The 21,890-nt window shown below is 34.5% G+C and overlaps 2 protein-coding genes across 3 annotated transcripts in view; one reads left to right on the forward strand and one right to left on the reverse strand.

Annotated features, from left to right (window-relative positions):
• Positions 1-21,890, reverse strand: part of SMIM11A (small integral membrane protein 11A) — a 54,506-nt gene that overhangs the window by 457 nt on the left and 32,159 nt on the right. The window lies entirely within an intron of this gene.
• The window catches only part of KCNE1 (potassium voltage-gated channel subfamily E regulatory subunit 1), a 32,907-nt gene continuing 11,019 nt past the window's right edge, over positions 3-21,890 (forward strand). Inside the window, exons 1-3 of one of the 2 annotated variants that reach the window (XM_039318628.1) lie at positions 3-3,573; positions 7,138-13,839; positions 16,395-21,069. In XM_039318628.1, coding sequence (XP_039174562.1) covers positions 7,172-7,549 — 378 coding nt within the window. In that variant the 5' untranslated portion in view covers positions 3-3,573; positions 7,138-7,171 and the 3' untranslated portion in view covers positions 7,550-13,839; positions 16,395-21,069. Of the gene's footprint in view, positions 3,574-6,680; positions 13,840-16,394; positions 21,070-21,890 lie in introns of those variants that run through there. The other variant, XM_039318620.1, reaches the window with a different exon arrangement.

Here is a 21,890-nt window from a genome sequence, read left to right on the forward strand (position 1 = left end):
GAAAAGAAGAAGATAAATTTAATAAATAATAAAATTATTATTATTTGACTCCTTGTAGTTTTATTTATGAAAGCAGGCAAGTATTGTTCAACCTGGGAATACAGGTTTCAAAAGTCGTTTCAAAAGTAGCATGACACTGAAATTTTCTTGTGACAGAAGGGGGGGGGGAATCATGCCTATTGGTAGCGACTGTATAAATTTCATTTGATTTCATTTTAGTTCAAATTTAGATTTGGCCCTGGCAACATTCACTTGTCTGTATTGGCTCAACCTCTAAAATCACCTAAACCAATAAATGCATTCATTTAAATTACATACTTGAGGCAAATGTACAAATTTGCTTCTGCTTGCTTGTTTGGATAAACCTGTTCTATACATGTTTGTGTTTTTCCTTTATCCTCCATACCTCAAGCTACACAAGTGCTGACTCATTCATTTCAGAATATAGATATGTTTATAGTCCATATGATTTCAGTGCCCTGAAATCTACATCAGTGTGTTCATCATGCCATGAATCATTAAGCCGCTATGTCCCAACAAGGCAGTCCTCTGGTGGAAATGATCCTATAATGGCCAAAGAATGAGCATACCTCAGCTGTGGATAGCCAACATTTTTATGGTCATGAATGGAAGTTGATAGTGCTAGCATCTATGCCTGTTTAATTATACAAGCTGTTTTTGAAACTGAGTCTCTTTCCTTTGCTAGAAAGTCACCAAATACTGACAAAACTCTTGGTTGTAAAAAAGAGAAAAAGTACTGCTTTACTTCTCCCTGGTTGCCAAGGTACTGCCAAATAACTGAAGATCTAAAGCATAGATCCAGAAAGCAAAAGATATTAAAATACACACAAGAAAATATCTAAGTATTTTCAAATTTACAGTGTTTGAATGCATTTAGTTTTCACCTAAATAAATAAAAAGACTACCTCTGAATTTGCAGAAAACACCTTTTATTTTTGTTCCTAAGCAGTTACAATCGTATCTTCCTTCCAAAGATGGTAGAACTTCCAAACAGATGATGTGTCAGCATTCCGCTGTTACCGATTAAGCACTGACTCATTTTTGTCAAATAAAATATATTCATAATACATAAAAATAAGGGTTCCCTAGACATAACATTCTCATTTGACTTTCCTTCTTTCTGCAATGCTTCATAAATAGACTCTTTCTCTGTTCTCTATTTTTATCTTAATTAATTTAACTTGATTTCATTGGAAACTCTTTCATTAGTAACTCTATAATATTAAGCGTAAATATCTGGAAAGTATCACTGAGTACCAGCAAAGCATTTTCACCCATATCACATACAATACTGCAAATAGCTGCCTTTGCTTCCTTACCCACAAAATCAATCACTAATACCAGCAATTTGTTTTGAAGATAAAATCAAAGGGACAAAAAAGAACATGACCTAGTACACAAAACTAGACACAAACTCATGCCAGCTAGACATATAAAATGGGGTGAGCAACTGATTGCAAATAATGCTTTCAGCTGAAGGTTTACTTAATAATTATAGAAGGTAGAGAGTTTGTGGGGATGCTAGTACTTTTTTTCCTTTTAAACTTTAAAAAAGTCCTTGCTTTTAAAAATGTAAAAACTTTCTACTCAAAGTTATCAGAGTCATGGCTCTAAAAAGGCCCAATTCTGCAGCATTCTGGGAGAAGCAATACCCATTATGTTGCCAAAATGATTTTATGGAGCTTCTGGAGAAGAAACATTGAAGTTGGAGAGAGTAAATTCAGATGCCATGCAAAATATCATTATTTCATGTGAAACTCTGCCCCATGATAAACAATATTTTGCTCTAAACAAATATATATCACTATGCATTCCTTTCAATATATATCCTCATGTGCATCTTTTTCTCTCAAGGAATGCACTGAGCAAGAACCAGTAATCCAATAGACACATACAAGCAGATCATGGTCTATTGACTATGGTACTGGTGTCCAAACTGGGTGTGTTCACATGACATATTTATCCAAGGCAAGTTGGGTACAATTTATTTAATAAACTCAGTATTCAGAATTTGCACAGCACCCTGAACCATAAACTAACTGTTGGATTGGATAGACACTCAGAATATTCTAGGGTAAAATGTGGTGGGCTCGTTTAAGTTTTAATATGGTGTTATCTGGCTTCCTGCCATTAGCAGCAAGAATCCAATCCCCCAAGTTAATTGGGGTAACTGATCAGATAGGGTAATTGTTTTATATTTTTCACAAGACAGAAAGATAAAGGAGAAACAAATAAGATGGGAGAGTTGTTTTATAAAGACAGAAGGAAAGGATTCATCCCAGCTCAGAACTGGTATGTGCATTATTGTTAGTTGCAAAGTCGTGTCCGACCCATCACAACCCCATGGACAACGTTCCTCTGGGCCTTCCTGTCCTCTACTATCTACCTCTACCATCTTCTGGAGTCCATGCTAGGTGGGAATTCTGGGAACTAAACTCCAATAGACCTGGAGCATATCAAGTGATGGAAAACTGCACACTCTTTGCCAAATTTGTCTCTTGTCCTGAAAGAGAGCTTTAATGCAACCTTTATGCAAGTTTGCAACTGCAGGCAGAATGATGAGATTTTGCCCAAACTTTCTAATACAAAGTTGCTTGGTCTATCTTGGTTCTCATCACTGCAAAATGATGGTTAAGGCACCAGGCTATAAACTGGGAGTCCTAAGTTTTAGTCCTGCCTAAAACATGAAAGATGGCCAGGTGATTTTGGGCCAGTCATTCTCTCTTTTTTTAAAAAAGTAGCTCCACAGAACTGAACCATTGGCTTTTTAAATTGCCCCTGCCTATTTGTTCTGTAATATAAGTCAGAATTATTTTGACCCTCGTGTTACAGATGATTGACTGATAGATTTATATAGTGATTAAAGTGATTTGTATCATTCCCCCCCCCAAATTGCAATTCTGGGGATCTATTTTTTAATGAATTTTTATTACATTTTTACAAAGAACATGAAAAGTAGCACAAACTAATAGAGTAAAAGCAGTAAAGAAAAAAAAGGGGGGGGGAGCAAAAGTGCAGAAAGAAAGAATAAAAGGAATTGCAGTAGAAAGAAGCAGCTTCCAATTTCCGTTGCAGCACATATCAATACAACTACAAAATTATCTCTCCGTCTACGAGTATAAGGGATTCTGGACAACTATTGTAGGATTAAAACCCATTGAGAATCAGGCAAAATTAAACAATGAATAACATGAAGAAAACCAGTCCAGGGAACTGGCTGATGATGCCACCTGAACAGCAGGCTCTTCTGTGCACATGGCCCATTTCCTTACTTGTTTGTACTCCTGAGCATTCCTTCTCTGCCTGGAAGCCTGTGTCACCTTCCTCTACCTCATGTTGCTGTTCTGCCAGCTGGTTATAGGCTGCCTTCTCCTCCTCTGCGCTCAGAGCATGAGGCTGTGAGCTCAGTCACTAGGTCCCTCCCAGGAGGTACAGCCGTACAAGCTGGGAGGAGTCCCAACAGCCGAACTTCAGGCTTCTTTCTAGCTATTCTCAGAGTGTGAGCCTGGCTCACAGCATCCAGGCTGCAGGCTCCCTCCTTCGCACAACTTGGTGAGTTGGCACGTTTTCCCAGTTTGTTTCTGCCCTCGCTTCTTGCTAATCAGAGATTTAAATCTTGCTTTCTGTTGGGTCACCTGAGGCAGTGCCCGTGCTTCTTTTCATTGACTTGATTGATTCTTTTTATTCATTGACTGATTTTGTCCTGAAGTCATTTCATACTGTAAAATACATTTTCTGCTGAGGAGAGAAGCATGAGGAAGAATTTATGCTTTGAAGCTCCACAGCACCTGAAATTATAGGTGAACCACAGGATTTAACTTTTAAATTATAGGATTTAACTTTTACATCCACTGTTATATTGGTTGCATACAATGTTGACATCATGCCTGAAACTTCACAATTCAGATATTGTGTGTGTGTATACATGTGCACAAGTGCATGTGTAGAATTGCTATGAAGAATTTTGAAAATACACATTATACATACAAATTGGAATGTCACAAACAATTCTTAACTGTTCACACTGATATAGTAATTCTTTACAATATTATATCCACTTGTTTGTAAATATTTTTAAAAAGATGAGATTACATTGTATGTAGAGACTGAAGCCTTATATTAAAAAGACCATATGGCATTTTTTCTTTCTTTCTTAATCCACATAGGTAGATACATATCCTTTTAAATACCATTTGATGTAAAGATCCACAACTGCTCTTAATGTGCATATTGCATATTATTTGGGGAAAGGGGGGGCAGAAATAAGATTTTTGTGGCATGCCTCCTCTCAGTGGAAAGCTGATCACTTTTCCCAAAATGTTAGCATATCCAATACATCTGTTAACATTCAAGGAAGATGGAGTAATTTGACACTAATCAGTTGTAATTATATAGACCTAAGAGTGATTGTATGGGCAGCCTGCAAACTTACATGTGCTCATGCATACTGTAGAATAGATATTAGGTGCTTCTGTCTTCCTCAAAGTCTTGTTCTCCACATATGCTTACTATTCCTCCCGCCCCAAGTTTCGCAGGCAAAGGCCATACTAAGCCAAACATTTAGGGAGTTATAATCCCAATACATTTGGGACGTGCTAAATTGAGGAAGGCTATTCTAAGCTGATATCTCTTGTTATTCTCCTGCAACTTCACACAAAAAGCTTCCCCAGAAAAATAACCCCAGCCTAATCAATTTAACACACTTGTGCTCATGAGCCCACATATGCGCGCGTGCACGCGCGCGCGCACACACACACACACACACACACACACACACAGAGTACAAAAAATAACCAAGAACTACAACTGAAAAGCAATCAGGTATACATATGGCATGCAGATCTGAGCAATTTTTTTAGAAACTGAAACCAATGACAGAATCAGTTGCAGGTCTGAATCCAACCCAATTATTTACACTAACAAAAGAACATTTTTTAACGAACAAATATCATTCAGCACAAACAAGAACTACTGTGGCCTTCCAGATTTCACTTAACTACAGCTCCCAGCAGATTACATTGATTTTGGCTAAGTCTGCTATATTACATACAGTCCTTCAGGCTGCTTTTGGATGGTTTAGAATAAAAGGGAATATTTTTTTTAACATTGGGATAGTTTAGGATATCTTAAAGCAGTGGTTCCCAACCCTTTCTACACCCCGCACCCCTTGAACGCTTCTGATATATTCTCGCACCCCTTACAAAAGTTCAAAATAACGGCAATGAATTATGCATATACACTATAATTTTGAAAACCCAAGTTTTTGCACCCCCTGGAATATCGTGTTTGTGCCATGATTAGGTGAGATAGAGGCATGGCCAAATATTTGGACATCTGATCTAGAAGTAGGATATATTTGTTTTGTATTAGCACTATAATTTTCTAGAAAAGATTGGGCAGGCGCAGAGGAAATTTCCATTAAACATGTCCTGAAAAATTAAAGAATAATAGTCACATGAAAATAAACAAAAAATTCTGAAATCTATTTTTTGCAGTAAAAAGTAATTCTTAATCACTATCTCATCCTACAATTCCAGGATATCATAAACAAAAACAAAGAAAACCCAAAATGTGCCACAAATGTAATATAAAACAATAAAAAATGGCAGTGTAGACTCAGAAGACTATACTAAGCATGAGAAAAAGACATAAAATTATGCAGCACCCGTATGCTTCATAAGGTATTAGGTAGCTTTGTATTCATAAGAGGAGCCTCTCCACTTATACAGATGGGGCAACTGCAATATCCCACCTGTATCACCAAACATAATCATCATCTTCATCTGAAACAAAAAGTCCCAGAAATTCCATGTTTCTGAAACACTGTGGGTCAGTTTTTGTGGTTCTTACTTGTTGTTAGTATGTTAATGCAGTAGTCACCAAATTTCTGAATGTTTTAGACACACTACATTTTGGGGAAATTAAGCACACTTGGAAGCCTGGATTATCAGCAGAGGCCTGGAAATAGGTGCACAATCATATCAGACCTGACCAGATACTCTGCATGACTCCATGGTCTCCAACTGCATAAAGAACTATCCCTACAGCTCTATTCAGAAATTAATTATATGGGTATTGAGAATGAAGGGTGGAGCCAGCAGAGCAATCCACTGTTCATTTTCCCCACTAGAACTCCTAATCCACATTAAAATTATCTGCCTACAGCACACATTATCTGCCTATTGAATGAAGTCATTTCATTCTCATGCTTCTAATTTTCATACCTGAGAAGTTAATTCATAAAAAGGAAATGGTGTTAATCTTTCATATCTCTTCCTACAAGAGTCTTGCTTTGAATTTAAAACCAAATCCAATCATCAGTTATTCAGTGTTACAAAATGGGTATCATGTAGCTTAACTAAAATTTAGGAAATGCCTAAACAACCAGGGAAGATAGCAATCTCTCTATTATTGGTTTCCCTTTTTTTATCTAACACATAATGAAGCCGAATAATTTTAGCGTACCAATATTGATGAGGGAAATGCTTATCATATTCTTATGAAAAGTATGAGTTAGAAGGTAATAACAGTAGCAATAGCACTTATATACCGCTTCATAGTTCTTTACAGTCCTCTCTGAGCAGTTTACAGAGTCACCGTATTGCCCCCAACAATATGAGTCCTCATTTTAGCCACCTCAGAAGAATGGAAGGCTGAGTAAACCTTGAGCAGATGAGAATCGAACTGCTGGCAGTCAGTAGAATTAGTGTGCAGTACTGCATTCTAACCACTGTGCCACCATGGCACATAAATTATAATTATAATAACCACTAAAGTACAGTAGATACTGAGAAGCAAGGCAATATATGTCATTGGATTTATTTTGTCTCTATTGTTAAGCATATTATCAAATGTTTCATTATTTTTTTTACATGAAATATCTTTCGGTACAAATAATGACAATATTGGGAGGTGGATGTTTGGCCCATGGTTCATAAGATTCATTCAGATGAAATAAAGATCTGAAGCTACACAGTTCAAGAACCAATCCCAAATTTTTAAAGTGTATTATACTTATATCATTTTTATAAAAGAAAGTCAGTCTGAAGACAGTATTAAATATATACTATAATTTTCATGCATTCTTTTTAACTATCTTTTTTCAAACTTCTCTAGATCTTGTAGAAACAGCTGCATCCTTCATGACACAATGGCAATGCTGTCCAACAACACAGACTTAACCTTGTTCCTCTCAAAATTGCTAGAAGACTACATAGAGAAGAAAAACCACCCCACGCCTGCACCCTTCATTGATTCTAGTGACCATCTGGAAGTAGTGTTTATACTTCTCCTGCTTGGATTTTTTGGATTCATCACCTTTGGGGTCATGATCAGCTATATACGCTCCAAAAAGCTGGAACATTCCAATGACCCTTACAATATCTACATTGCCACTGATCTCTGGCAGAAAAGGGACAAAGTCTACTTGCAGGCCAAAGTAGTAGAAAATTATAAATCATGTTGTATATGGGAAAATGAGCATGCTGTCGAACAACCTACTAATCATATCCCTGAAGTGAAATCTTAATAACAAGATAGTCAGCCTATTTTAGAGACATTGTGCTGTCCCTTCAAAAGTACTAAAGAAACAACAGTTGGACAAACTTTTCAAAAGCAAAGAGATAAAATCTACAACTTCTGTTATTGCCTCCCTTGAATTGGTGCCACACTAATGTGTTGGATGACATCTTCCAGCAATTCCTGACCAATATGTGCTTACTGTGTAGTAGAAGTAATTGTTATCTGAAGAGTAATTGTTATCTGAAGGCACCATGTTGGGAAAGGCAGCTGTTCTAACCTAAACAGTAAAAAAATGGAGGTATTTGTAGGCTATGATCTACCCCAGTATAGTTTTTCCACTTCAAAAATCTGGTTGTACTATGAATAGATCCTTGTTCTAAACTTCATTCTTTTTTTACAAAACAACAAGCATAAAAATGTTGCTTCAGTTTCACATTTTGCAGATATCTCTATCTCACCAACAGAAAACATGAAGTTGATTCATAAGAGATGGAGGAAGAGTAATACAGTTTTAAGTATAAGTCACATAATTTCTTTGTGTATAATATAGATCATCCAAATGGATATGGCTGGGGACAGATTTGTTTAAATTTAGGAAATATTTTTTTAATTTAGGATTTAAAAAACAATTTAGGAAATAATCAGAATCAGCCATTATCAACTGTTCAGTTTCACAAAATATGAATTTACAGGGAGAAATATAGAGAGGAGAGAGGGAGAAAGAGCTATACTTAAACTTAGCTACATGATATAGCTAAAAGCACTTCCAACACCAATGTTGGACACCATTTGGTGATCATTTCTGGCCCTCATTGATCTCATGATATTTGTTGGCGATTAATTCTGACTTTTGTCCTTTAATCTCAGTGGTTTACAAATCTTGTAGATGATCTGCTTTGCCACTGAGAGGATCTCTTGCTTCAATCTGGTCCATAGGCCCCATTTAAGCCAGTCCTTGCTCTCCCTTCCCCCAAGGTTCACATCCAATTCCTGGAGCTTCTCTTTCTCTCTATGCATTGCTTGGAATCTATTCCTTTTCTTACAATCCAAACAGGAAAGCAACATAAATATGCATAGCCGCTTAGAGTCACCCACTAAGTGAATTTAATAAATAAATAAATAAATATGATTTTATATATGATAAACATTTCACCGATAGATTTCTTATGAAATCAGTAGAGTGCAATTTTCCAAAAATCACTGTGCATCTTTCTTCAAACCTATTAGTTACTGATCAACCGTTTTTTAAATGACAATTCACTGATTCTTGTTTTAATTTGTATGATTTTGCCAATTTTCCTTGAATAAGTGATTTCTATTGAAGGAGTTTGTAATGTCTGGTTATTATATAACTTCTGTAGTATTTCAAACAAATGTTATTTTACTGTGGTTTTATATAATATCCTCTATTGAGGAACAATTGACTGGGAATGGTAAATAATGATATTGGAATATATCATTAAGGCTGCCAAGTGACCAGAAAAATGGGCTAGTTAGTTCTTAAGTCTTGATTTTAGAAATCAGCAAGTAATTAGTATCGATATAAATGCTTTCAAATAATTGCAACGTCAATTTCAACTTCAATCTTTTTATGTACATAAGTGATTGTAATTAGTCTATACATTTGTAATTTTTCCTCACAAAATGTAATAAAAATGCTAATCTCACACATGTTGCATATTGCCCAGTATATATATATATATAGCCAATTCATGACAAAGTTACTTTGGTTCTATCATCTTCCCAGAAATAATCTTCCTCTTGCTACTTCTTTGAATTTCACCAAGGTTCTCTTGGTATAGCAGCTTATCGCCATCAGAATAAAGTTTCAGAAAAATCTATTTTGTGTCCTCCGTTTTCTAACTGCTAGAATAAATGAGTGTTCGATATTTCATCCACTTAAAACAGTTCTCAATACTTCAGCCACCTATCAGTCCTTTTTGGTATGAGAAGGGAGGGGAAAGCTAGCTGATCATTACCCAGAGAATTTTGGGGCTGAATCTGGATCTTGTCTCATCTCCAAACCCAGGTCCCCAACTTGGTGCCCCTCAGTTCTGTTGCCTACAGCTCCCGTATCTATTTCAGCTGGGGGAAATGAGATTGTAGTCCTATACGTTTAGGAATATTCTAGGTCATGCATCAAATGATAAAAAAGTGTTTATAAGGAAATAGCAGCCAATTCAAAAAATTAATGGAATTAATATAACAAATTGTCAATGGAACCTGACTTTTGTTACATCCTGTATTATACAGAGCCTTGTTTTCATCATCCATTCAAAACAATCACATTTATAGAACTGTAGTTTGTCAAATGAATGAAGTAATGCATTGGTGTGCTTGCTTCTTTATCAATTCATAAAATTGACTTGGTAAAACACAGGATAACAAGTGTTTTATTTTAAAGAGAATTCTAACATAACTTTATTAATATTAATCACATTTTGTGTTCACTTAAGTCCCTCAAGACCTGGATATGCTACTAAGCCTGGGGGTCCAGAGACTGGGGAGATTTTGCAGTGGCTCCCTTACTGTAGTTAATATCTTCGTTTCTTCTTTTGTGTACCTTTTAATAGTTTTAAGTGTGCTTTTTAAAAATGTATTTATTTATTTTAGTTAAGTGTTGCACTCTGCCCAGAATCAATCCCTTTCAGATGGGCAGCTACTGTATATAAATATGATAAACAAACAAACAAATAATATATAATCTGGAAAAGTGAGATATTTTCCAAAGTAAGTATCATGTTTAAGCATGACTCAAAATATATATTAGAAACAATTTAATTTCTACATTTTATATTTCCCAATGAAATTACTCACTGGTTTTTTTTTTTTTTCATGCCGCAAAAGCCATCCATCCTGTTTGTAAAAATTGTAAAATTGCTACGTTTACCACATTTAAACTGAAGTTCTTGCTTAAACCCTTAAACCTAATAAGGGAACCTGGACACTGAGTCATTGATGAGAAGTTCCATTAACATTTCTTTCATGTTTTATGGAACCAGAGGAAAGACTAGAGCCTAAATATTATGCTTAACCATATTCTTGTTTGAAATAATACTAATTATGAAATCTTTTTGTACTGAGTGCTTTCTCTTTGGTTAATTCATTCTGTCACTATCTGCATTTAAAAAAGTAATATTCTCACCAACGTTTATTTTTTTTAATTCCTAATGCAGATTTTAAGAAACCTAAGGTCTTAATATCATACCATGATATCCAAGTACTCACACATTGGTCAATTATAACAATATACGCTTTCAAGAGATTTTAATTTTTTTGTAACAGCATATGCCCAGAATGTAAGAAAATCATGAAAGACATCAGGATTCATTTCTTCAAATTTGCAAAATAAAAAATGGGTTTCATTTTGTGTGAGCACCATCTGCTGGTGGTATTGTGTGAAAAGGCAACTGCCGAATGTAACATCATCATTATCATCCAAGCTGCTGGTAACAGATGTTTATTTATCCGTTCACTTATTTCAATGTATATGGTTGCCCGTTAATAACTCTGGGCAGTTGATTTAAAGCTAAATTTTGGAAAAACAATAACAATAATTATACATGTACATATAGTAGCAGCTGAGGTCAACAACAATCACTACAAATAACATCCATCTTATGGGCTTCATTGACCTCCCAATCCCCAAACCCAGGAAAATAGCCAAAGTCTTTCTCAAATGCTGGCTTGCTGAATTTTGGGATTATAATGTTCCAGAAAAACAGGCACTGCAACAGAAAAGGCCTGCTTTTTAAATCCCATCAAGTAACATTCCTTGATAAACAAGAATTGAACCGATACATAGGTGGGGAGCTGAATTTCTTTCTAATATAGGAGTCATAACTAGATAAACCTTTCCCACAGACATGTTTGAGTAGTCATTATATGCATGTTGACATTAGTAAACACTGAAAATATCACCTATGAAAAAGCCATGTGCAATGTACAGCTTGGAAAAAGTTATATTTTTCTTTGAGTTGTAACTGAAAGGGATTAACCAGAATTTTAATTCTTACGTAGAAAAGTTAGGTTACATATCAATCAGGAAACTAAATTGGGACTTTCTTGTATTTCCAGAAAATTTCTGACTTGATCTAGTTATAATAAAGTCTGTTACGCAATTGATTACTTAACATAATCACATTATCCATATTACAAAGTACATGCTAGGACCTTCTTTTGGGGAGGACGAGATCTCAGCAGGCCTTCTTAAAATACCATGGTCAGAGGTCTTTGCTATATAGTGTGTGCTGGACTATCCTATAGTACTAAAATCAATGGACTTGTGCTCCTGATGGATTTCACCACTTTCATCCCTTCGTGAAGGAAAGAACAAACAAGCCACAGATGGCTGCAGTGAAGAGCAGAAGCACTGAAAACTTATAGCATTTTAGATATTTGTCCTTTTGCAGGTATATGTTAAACATTTATGGAGGCAAACAATATACATTTAGCAGACTAACATCTTTAGAAATATGTACCCCAAAGTGCTTTGCCTCTATCCTTGCCAAAAACTCTAGGTTTATCATGCAGCCACAGCCATACATATATTAGTGTATCTGATGCTTCACAGAACACATGACGGTTCCAGTCTCAGAGCTAAAGATGATGGAATAGAAGTGAAGATGAGGTTAATTGGATAGAACAAAATGGAATTGTTTCATGCAGCCAATTAGATCTAGTTCTCCTGGGAGTATATATCCACATCTAGATGGGCTCTCCCTGGTATCATGGCTGAATGGAGCCAGCATTTCTTCCTGTTGCATAAATGTATTATAATACCATCCATGCTGCTGCACCATCCTGTAGGATGTCATCAGCCCTGCCCTTCCTCCCCCATTCTTATTAATCTTACAGATTCTCTGCATCTTTCCCACTTAGTCAACAGAATGCAACTGAGCTCATACATGTGGAACCTTGTCTAAATCAATTCTTTCTCTTTACCTGGGTGGAAAGGGTGCTATCACTGAAGTTCTTGTGGCCTCTCCCACTGAAAACACTCCCCAGCCATTTCCTAACAATCCGCTCACATTGAGGAAGCATTTGGTAATTATTTTGAATTACTGAAATGAAATTTACCTGCCAAAAGAAATGGCCAGCATGCCAAAAACTGAAAAAGAAGTGCCTTCAGAGAAGGATATTATTCTATTTCTGAAACTTACCTTCAGTGAACTATTAGGTTACCTGCTAATTCTTAGCCCCTTTTTCTACAATCAGGGTGTATCAGTTTTCAATAAAAGAAATAATCTTGCTTTCCTCTAATATGAGGCAGAAAGATTATGACTACAACACAGAATTATTGATGTTCATAGAGGTGAATAAACAGGACAAATTTCCATCTTTTTAAAAAACTGATTAAGAATAATTATTCTTAAGAGCAAAAATAATTACCATTCTGAACGACTGTTGTAACTTGGGGATAGAAATGAACTTATCTGGGATCTATTGGAGGATAACATTTTTACATTCCATTAAAACAGCTGCCATTACAGAGAAGGGAAACAAACAGTGGGTCTCATGAAAAAATAGTCCTTGGAACTTTCTGAATTTAGAACAGATTTAAAAAAATATTTTTTCTTGAAAATATTTCGTGTGGCTTCTTCTGAAGGCAAGCTGATATCTGAAAAAGGAGCAAGCTAATCTGGAGTTTCTGAGAAATTCAGCATAGCCTTCTTGGGAGAATACAGTATATCACCAATACAGAGTATTACTTCTGAAAGTCCATTCTCCCTGATCAGATAGTATAATGTATAAATATACAGGCAAGGTAAATCACATAAATTGCTTTTATTTGTATTTGCAGTTATGTTCAAACTTCAGGTAAAAAATTGAGACAATAATTGAAAAAAGAAACTTAGGGAAGGTTTGTGTTATGGCAAAGAAGCCAGGAACTTATGTTAATAAATCCAGATCTTGCAACAAGTAGGATCGGTCAGGTATTCTTCTATAATCACCTATTTCCTTGTCTGGAATTTTCATCCAGTGTTTTAATATTTTAAACAATAAATACTATTCTTTTGTTTCATAATCTTTGTATTTTTTTCTGTACCCAACTTCTCAGTGCAACATTGTGTAATACTTTATTTTCTTTATGTACTATGTTTCTTGAGTTTCTCAAGTCATTCCATTATATAAAAAAAAACATTGGAAGACATTAAATTTATTTTTGTAGTCTCTCTCTGTCTGTCTCTGTCTCTCTCTCTCTTGCAGTTTTGGCTTTGTTTTCTTTCCTTTTTTACCTTAATTATTAATTTCTGTTAGTTTTTAGTATCTTTTTAGTATAAACAAATTAGTAAGGTTATCTTTTTTTTTTTTTTTTTTTTTTTTTTTTTTATTAAAAGTTTTATAAATTTTACAAAAAAAAACAAGAACAATACAGAACAAAAAACAACATATACAAAAGAAAAAAAAATTAAACAATACATATAAAAAAAACCCCCCACCCCACACCCCTCCCAAAAACCCTCCCTTCCCCCCCCCTGAGCTTCCCAGAGCAGAATATAGGCTTAAGAAATAATAATAAAAAAAAAAAAAAAATAAAAATAAAAATAAAAATTAAATTAAAAACTTTATATTTATATATATAAAAAAGATATCTATAATATATATAAAAATAAAACTTATGAAAAAGCTATATAATATTTTTGTATACCCAATCTAAATTGTATAAATTTTATCCATTTGTCCCAGATAGCAAAAAACTTCTCTTGCGTTTGTTGCTTTAAGAAAGCCGAAATCTTTGCCATTTCTGCCAGATAAGCTACTTTAAAAAACCATTCCTGCAATGTAGGCAAAGATTCCTTCTTCCAATATTGTCCAATTAACAGCCTCGCGGCTGTGATCAAGTTTAACATCAATACAACCTCCTTTGTATCACAATCTGTAACAATACCTAACAAAAATAATTGCGGAGTAAATTTTACCCTCCTTCTAAAAATTCTCTGGATATTCCACCATATTTTGATCCAAAATGCTTTTATCTCTCTACATGACCACCAAATATGATAATAGGAAGCCTCCTTATAACCACATCTCCAACATTTAGGTTGCACGTCAGGGTACATGTAAGACATTTTTTGTGGATCAAGGTGCCATCTATAAAACATTTTATAAAAATTCTCCCTTAGATTCTGTGCTTGAGTAAATTTGACATTTCTCACCCAAATAGTTTCCCAGGTGTCCAATGAAACTGGCTCACCAAAGTTCTGCGCCCATCTAATCATACAATCTTTAATTAGTTCCGTTTCTGAGTCCAATTCAACTAAAACCCCATAAATTCTCTTAATGTGGGTTTGTCTTTGATCCCTCAGTTGCTTAATAAGATTTTCATCTTCTCTAAGAAAACCCACCTTACAATCCATCTTCCATCTATCTAGTAGTTGCCTATATTGGAACCAAGAATAAGTAAAATTTTCTTGTGCTAATTCTTCCCGTGATTTTAATTGCCAGTTTTGTCCATCCCATTTAAGTAACTGTCTGTAAGACACCATATCCATTTTAACCCCTCTTTTTATTCCTTCTATCGCATGCCAAGGTATAGCCCATAATGGTACTTTAAAATCACTTTTATAATATTTTCTCCAAATCCTAAGTAAAGAAATTCTTAAAATATGAGATTTAAAAGCCCAATCTATTTTTTATTAAATATTAAATAGGCATGCCACCCATAAAGTAAATCCCATCCCTCTAGATAAAGTATCTCAGAATTTGTCAAATTTACCCAGTCACTAATTAATGTTAAAACCACCGCATCATAATATAATTTCAAATTTGGTACCTTGAGTCCGCCCCTCTCACGGAAGTCTTGCATAATTTTGAACTTAACCCTTGGTTTTTTCCCTGCCCAAATAAATTTATTGAGACCCTTCTGCCACTCATTTAAATTAATCTCATTTTTCAAAATTGGTAACATTTGAAACAAAAAAAGAAACTTGGGTAGAATATTCATTTTTATCACTGCAATTCTTCCCATGAGGGATAATTGCAGCTTTTCCCAATTCTTCAAGTCTTTCTGTACCCCGACCCACAACCTTTCATAATTATTTTTAAATAGTTTTGCATTAGAAACAGACAGCATCACCCCAAATATTTTACCTTATTAACAATCTCAAAACCCGTCGAGTTAACCAAAATCTGCTTCTCCTGACTCGACAAATTTTTAGGTAAAATTTTAGTCTTATTTACATTAATCTTAAAACCCGAGACCAAACCATAATGGTGAATCAACTGTAATAAGTTTACTACAGAATAATCAGGTTGCGACAAAGTAACAACCAAGTCATCCGCAAAAGCTCTCAACTTATATTCTTTTTTATTAACATATATTCCTTTAATTTCCTGAGACTCTCGAATTTTAATCAATAATATTTCCAATGTTAAAACAAACAACAATGGCGATAAAGGACACCCCTGTCTAGTACCTTTCTCTATTGTGAAAACCTCCGACAAACCTCCATTAACAATAAGTTGTGCTGTTTGTTTTTGATATATTACCTTAAGGGCTTGTAATATGTTTTCACCAAAATTCATTTCTTCCATTACTCTTAGCATAAAATGCCAATTCAGTTGGTCAAATGCTTTTTCAGCATCTAAAAATATGAGCCCTGCAGGAACTTGGTTGTTCTTATCTAAGTATTCTAATAAGTTAATAATTTGTCTAACATTGTTTTTCATATATATACCTTCCTATTATAAACCCTGATTGATCTTTATGCACAAGATGATGCACCACCCTCATAAGCCTATTTACCAAAATTTTTACAAATATCTTATAATCCACGTTTAAAAGAGATATAGGCCTATAGTTTTTTGGTAAAGTAAGATCTTGATCCTCCTTTGGAATCAAAAGTAAGGTTATCTTTTAAAAAAGTTATTCCGTATGGATGCAAATGTAAATGCATCTGATAAAGTTAACTGTAGCTTATGACATAATAAGTATTTTAATCTTCCTGATGCCACAAAGCTTGCATTTTGCTATCTCTAATACATTTACTGTATATTATCTTTGACATTTTTTTCATTTTGTCAAATTTCTCCAATATCAAAAGATAAGAGGAAACCGGTTTCTTTATTAAAGTTATCTCTTATTGGGCATCTGAAAGAAACCTTTCTCTTTACACAGGTAAAATTCTTTACTTTTATTTTATTTTGCTTTTATGCTGTTTTTTTATCTCGCTCAATATTTTAAAACTTAATAAACTTACTGTAAGTTAGAATCCAGGGCTGACTCAATTATTGTGCAGAGCCTAAATTATCTTTCCAAATTACACTCCTAATCATACATCCTTAATTTTAACTATACAAATAGATAAGCATCACATCTGCTTCTGGTAATAGATTGCTCAGAGGAGAGTTGGCAAAGAAGTGTTTCCTTCAATTAAGTTAGTCAAGAGTAGAGCATAGGATTCTCACTCACCAAACCTAGGACAAGTGAAGTAAGTCGTTTCTGTTACTTATTATTTGGGTTTTGGATTGATTGCAGAGCACAGGATGGGAAAGCAATCAAATACGATTATTATATATTTCAGCATTTTGGAAATTGTTTTCACCCTTGTCTGGTACCGTTTCTCTGCCTTGAATTCAAATATAACCTTTGTTGCTTTGAATAATTGTAAATAAAATACAAAAGGTTTGTCTTAACTGTTTTTATTCAGACTTTCAGATCAGGAATTTTTATTTCATAATCAGTGATTTCAGAAATTTCTAGACTGGGAGGCTCTACTCTTACCAAGAAAAGGCACTGTTCAACTATAGGTCCAGCATGACTTTTACACTGATTTGAACATAGCTCAGCAGAGATGTATTATGATCTGCAAAGTAGTTGACATCTTCAAATTTTGAACTTTAGAGGAGACAATGAAAATACAAGGGTTAATTCATTATTCTTGGACAGATTTGGTTCAGTTTAGACCACAAGTTTATGCAGGCATGAATTATCAAGTTGGTAATGTAGTATTTTTAGTTACCTTTTAAGGCACTAATCAGGCTGATTGAAGGCCATATTTATTCCTAAAATGGCTACATCTAAAATAGATGTTAGCATGCCCTTTCCCAGCTGTCCATATATTACCTACTGTTTCCACATAACTAGTATTTTGAAAATGTTTGTATTTTGAATGTGTATCAATATTACTTTTGACATAGATAGATATATGGTATTGTCTAACTTCTGTGAAATAATAAATGAGTTTTGAAAAAACATATCGAATAAGGATTAAATGCAGATTCTGTATGATTAAACAGAAAAATCTTAACACTGCAGAATTGGTTAACATTTTTTTAACCCAAGTTTTTTTTAACAAAAGAGAAATGATGGCAGAATTCATTGTTCTTTTTCCAGTTCACCAAGTGATTCACAAACCTAATGTCTCTGGATATATTGAACAGCAGTGTAAATAAGACATTATCAGGTTTTCAGTCCTGGTCAGCAAAAAGTCCATAAAGGGTTGCCAGAATATCGTAAACATATGACTTATTTTAACCTTGATCAAATAAACCAACTTTATATCTCTTTCTTTTATTTCCTAAAATCTTAATCTTTATTTTATTCAAATATTGTTGTATGATTTGATCTCTCTTCAATTTTTCTTTGTCCCACTGCATGGGCTTCTTCAAGGCTTTAACAAATCTCTTTATAAATCCAATAATAAAGACACCATCCAAGTCATTCTCGTGGTTTATTATTTGCATTTCCGCTTTAATTTTTAAAATTTCAGCCAACTTTCTTTATATATCCAGTAAAGAGCCCTAATCTGAGTCATTCTTTTGGCCTGCCGCTTGTATTTCCCCTTTAAATACCTTTTCTATATTGAAATCCAGTTGTTTTATTCCAATATTACTGATTCCATTATTTTACATGTTATACTTTCATTAACATCCTTAGTCTATCCATAGAAACAGATATCATTACTTGTGATTATTGTTGTTAATCATTTCTAACCCCATTCTTCAAAGAGTTCTTTTAATATTTTAAAAGTTGTAGCATTTCATGACATTTTGTAAATTCCAATCTAAGACAAAACCACAGGCAAGGGTTTTTGGTTTTTTTTTGCCTGCAATCCTTAGCCCCCTTTAAATTATACAGTTCTATTCTATGTTATTAGTTTTGTTCAGAAATAAAAATAAACTCACCAGATGTCTTTTCAAATGTCATTCTGAAGATCTTTAATAGCCTTAAAATAGTTAAACAGGTACTTAGAAGGTTAGCAAATGAATTGTTGTTTAAAAGGTATTGATCCCTATGCCTCCCAGAATTCAAATCTGTGTGGGACTGCTGCCCTACAGTCTCCTTGCAAGGAGTGCCTGTTCAAAGAATATGTGGGTGATCTCCCATCCTCTCCTTGTCCAGAGAGGTTCCACTGGTTCTTCAGTCTTTGCCATGGTTATTATCTCTTTTCTCCACGGAGACCTATTTAATTTCTCATGTCTCCACTGGAAATCTTTTCCTTGTTTCTGTTTCTAAATTCAAAGCAGTAACTTAATATTATAAATCTGAACTAAGAATGGTTGGATGGTTGGTTGGTTGGATACACAATAATAGTGAAACATTCAACTAACTACATTCATTACTAACTACATTTTTGATAGACTGTGCTCATTATGGCTCTTGGAGATATCAAGAATCAAATTGGGGAACTCTGTTCTGGCGAGGTATTTTAGTAACTTAGTCCTTCATTTAATGACTTACAAAATCATCAAAACAAGTTACAATTTATAAGGACTGGCCTTGTACTGTAGCTGAGATGAATTTATTGGCAATAAATAATGCCAACTGAAATATTTAGCTAAGGATGTCACAGTCAAGAATAAAAGCACAAACTCTACCACTCACATTCTGCTTGTTTTATGATTGCTGTTAAAAATCATGGGGGGGGAGGGAGGGAGGGGGGGAATGTGAATGAGTCAGGGCAAAACACTGATGAAGCACTGATGTCATGTTCGTATGATCTTCTAGTATGAAGGTGGTGACTAGGAGACATATATTGTATATAAAATTCCATACTTGTCACAAAATTCTGGACAATAGATATATTATTGTTTGTAAAAAATGAGGTTGATTTAACTGAAGCATGCAAAAAGCTGCTTAAGACACTTGTCCCCCTTAATAATAATTGTTAATCTGCTGTTTCATAATGTTCAAAGTCTTTATTATACAAATGCAAAATCCACAATAATATAATGAACTCTAACCTATCCTCAGTTTATACTATCATCATCAACATAATGTGGGGAAAAAGTGGTGATAGGCTGAATTTATCCTGAAATTTAAAAATCTGAATGGTCAAATAAGGATGTATTAAAATGTTTTTAAATTTCAATTGGGATTGCTGAAAAGTAGATAACTAAACTATGATTGATTTGTTTTTAGTAACTGTGATTTCCTATCAGAAACTATATCATTTAATCACCAAATCATAGATAACTAATTCCATTGCTCAGGACAAGCCCTAGCCCAGTGGTTCTCAACCTTTCTAATGCTGCGACCCCATAATACAGTTCCCCATGTTGTGGTGACCCCCAACCACTTATACATCACCAGGTGCCAGGGGCATGGCCAAAGAAAAGGGGGAAAAATGGCGGACAGCCTTGTTTGGCGACCCCCGTGAAATGGTCGTTCGACCCCAAATGGGGTCCCGACCCACAGGTTGAGAATCACTGCCCTAGCCAAAAGAATAATGGTTTGTGAGATTAAACAATCCAGATTTTTGTTTAGACAATCTGAATTGTTAAAAGGAAGTACAGAATAATGCTGGCTCTCAGGAAAGATAGAAGGCATTATCATTCAGGGAAAAAGAAATTGTTTAGGTTGTTGGAACTCTCATGGAAAATATCAGGGCTTGTATTAGCAAATACTATAATTTGTATTGTTAGTCATGAAATGGATGTATAAACAAAGTGGTGCAATGTACACTGATACTTGAGGGATATGCTAACACTTAGCCAGATGCATAGCAGAAGAAGTGAGTAACAGGAAAGTGCATCACATCATTACTTCATCTCTGTCTCTTGCAGCAATGCTCCTTTCTTTCTTTTTCTCAGAATTTTGGTCTGAGGTATCAGTAAAAAACATGAACATATTCATTTACTCTGCACAAATATAGACACCAAAGCTCAGAGAGCAGTGGTTCATTCAAATACTATTTTTCCTGTTAATGGCAACTCATCACAGTGCTTGAAGATTTCCAATAGGCAGGAATCATTCTGTATCTGTTTCTAGAAGATAAAGCAAGAAGTAACTTGCTTGTATCCTAAAATCCACCAGTGAATTGTATTATTGGAAGGCTTTCTGCAAAACTTCCTCAAGCAATTCATAATTGAATTCACCTCATGGATGCTAGTAGGACTCATGCTTATGAGTAAGCATGTTTGGGATTCTAACTTCTGTCACATGACTTCCTTGAATATTTCTTAGAATGAAAGAGAAGCCACTCCCCCTTGCTTATGCTCTTGCCACACAAGGCAATTCAATTCTTGTCATAAGTATCTCTGTAAGGGCAGTTCTTCACACTTGACAGACTAGCATGAAATGTAAGTATATTACTGTGCATTGTTTTTTTTTCACATGCTCCTTTACTAGATTTATACTTAATCTGGATTTCTTTCAATCTCAAAAAGCAAAAAAAACACACAAAAGAAATATGGTAACTTTTTCTTTCTTTTTTTTTGCTAGAGATCTTAAAATTGATTAATTTTGATTGATAATAAACAAAGATGTTCAAATGTTATATTTATATGGAAAACAATCTAATTTTCTTCATTAAAAAAACTGGGAATTTTTGACCATCTTTTGAAAGATAGTTGTTGTTTAGTCATTTAATTATGTCTAATTCTTTATGACAAAAGGACATTTCAGCAAGATAGTCTGTCAGTAACTGTTTCTTTGTGTTCTTGGAAGTGCTTGTTTATTTCACCAATTGTAGCATTGAACCACTTTGCCTTCTGAGCCCTCTTTTCAATTGCCTTCAGCTTTCCTATCATTAGCATGTTCTCCAGTGGCTATTGCCTTCATTTCATGTGTCCCAAAGATTTTTGTTTATTAATGTTTCCATGGTAGATTTTAGCTTCACCTATACACCTACACCCACTGGTGGGGGGGAGAGGGAGAGAGAGAGAGAGAGAGAGAAAGCGCAACAGGCTGCTTTTTGCACTTTTTTACTTTGAACAAGAGATTCCTTATGTCTTTCTTACTTACAGCCATCAAAGTGATATCATCAGAATATCTGAGATTATTAATACATTGAATTGCTAATTTTAATTCTAATTTCTATTTCTTGTAGTTCTGCATTTGTCGTTACATATTCCACATATAAGTTTAATAAATACACTGAAACTATATAAACTTGGTAAAT

Source organism: Crotalus tigris, unplaced genomic scaffold, assembly GCF_016545835.1.
Source record: "Crotalus tigris isolate CLP2741 ecotype Arizona unplaced genomic scaffold, ASM1654583v1 scf7180000017601.7605149639:7615979, whole genome shotgun sequence".
Lineage (NCBI taxonomy): Eukaryota > Metazoa > Chordata > Lepidosauria > Squamata > Viperidae > Crotalus > Crotalus tigris.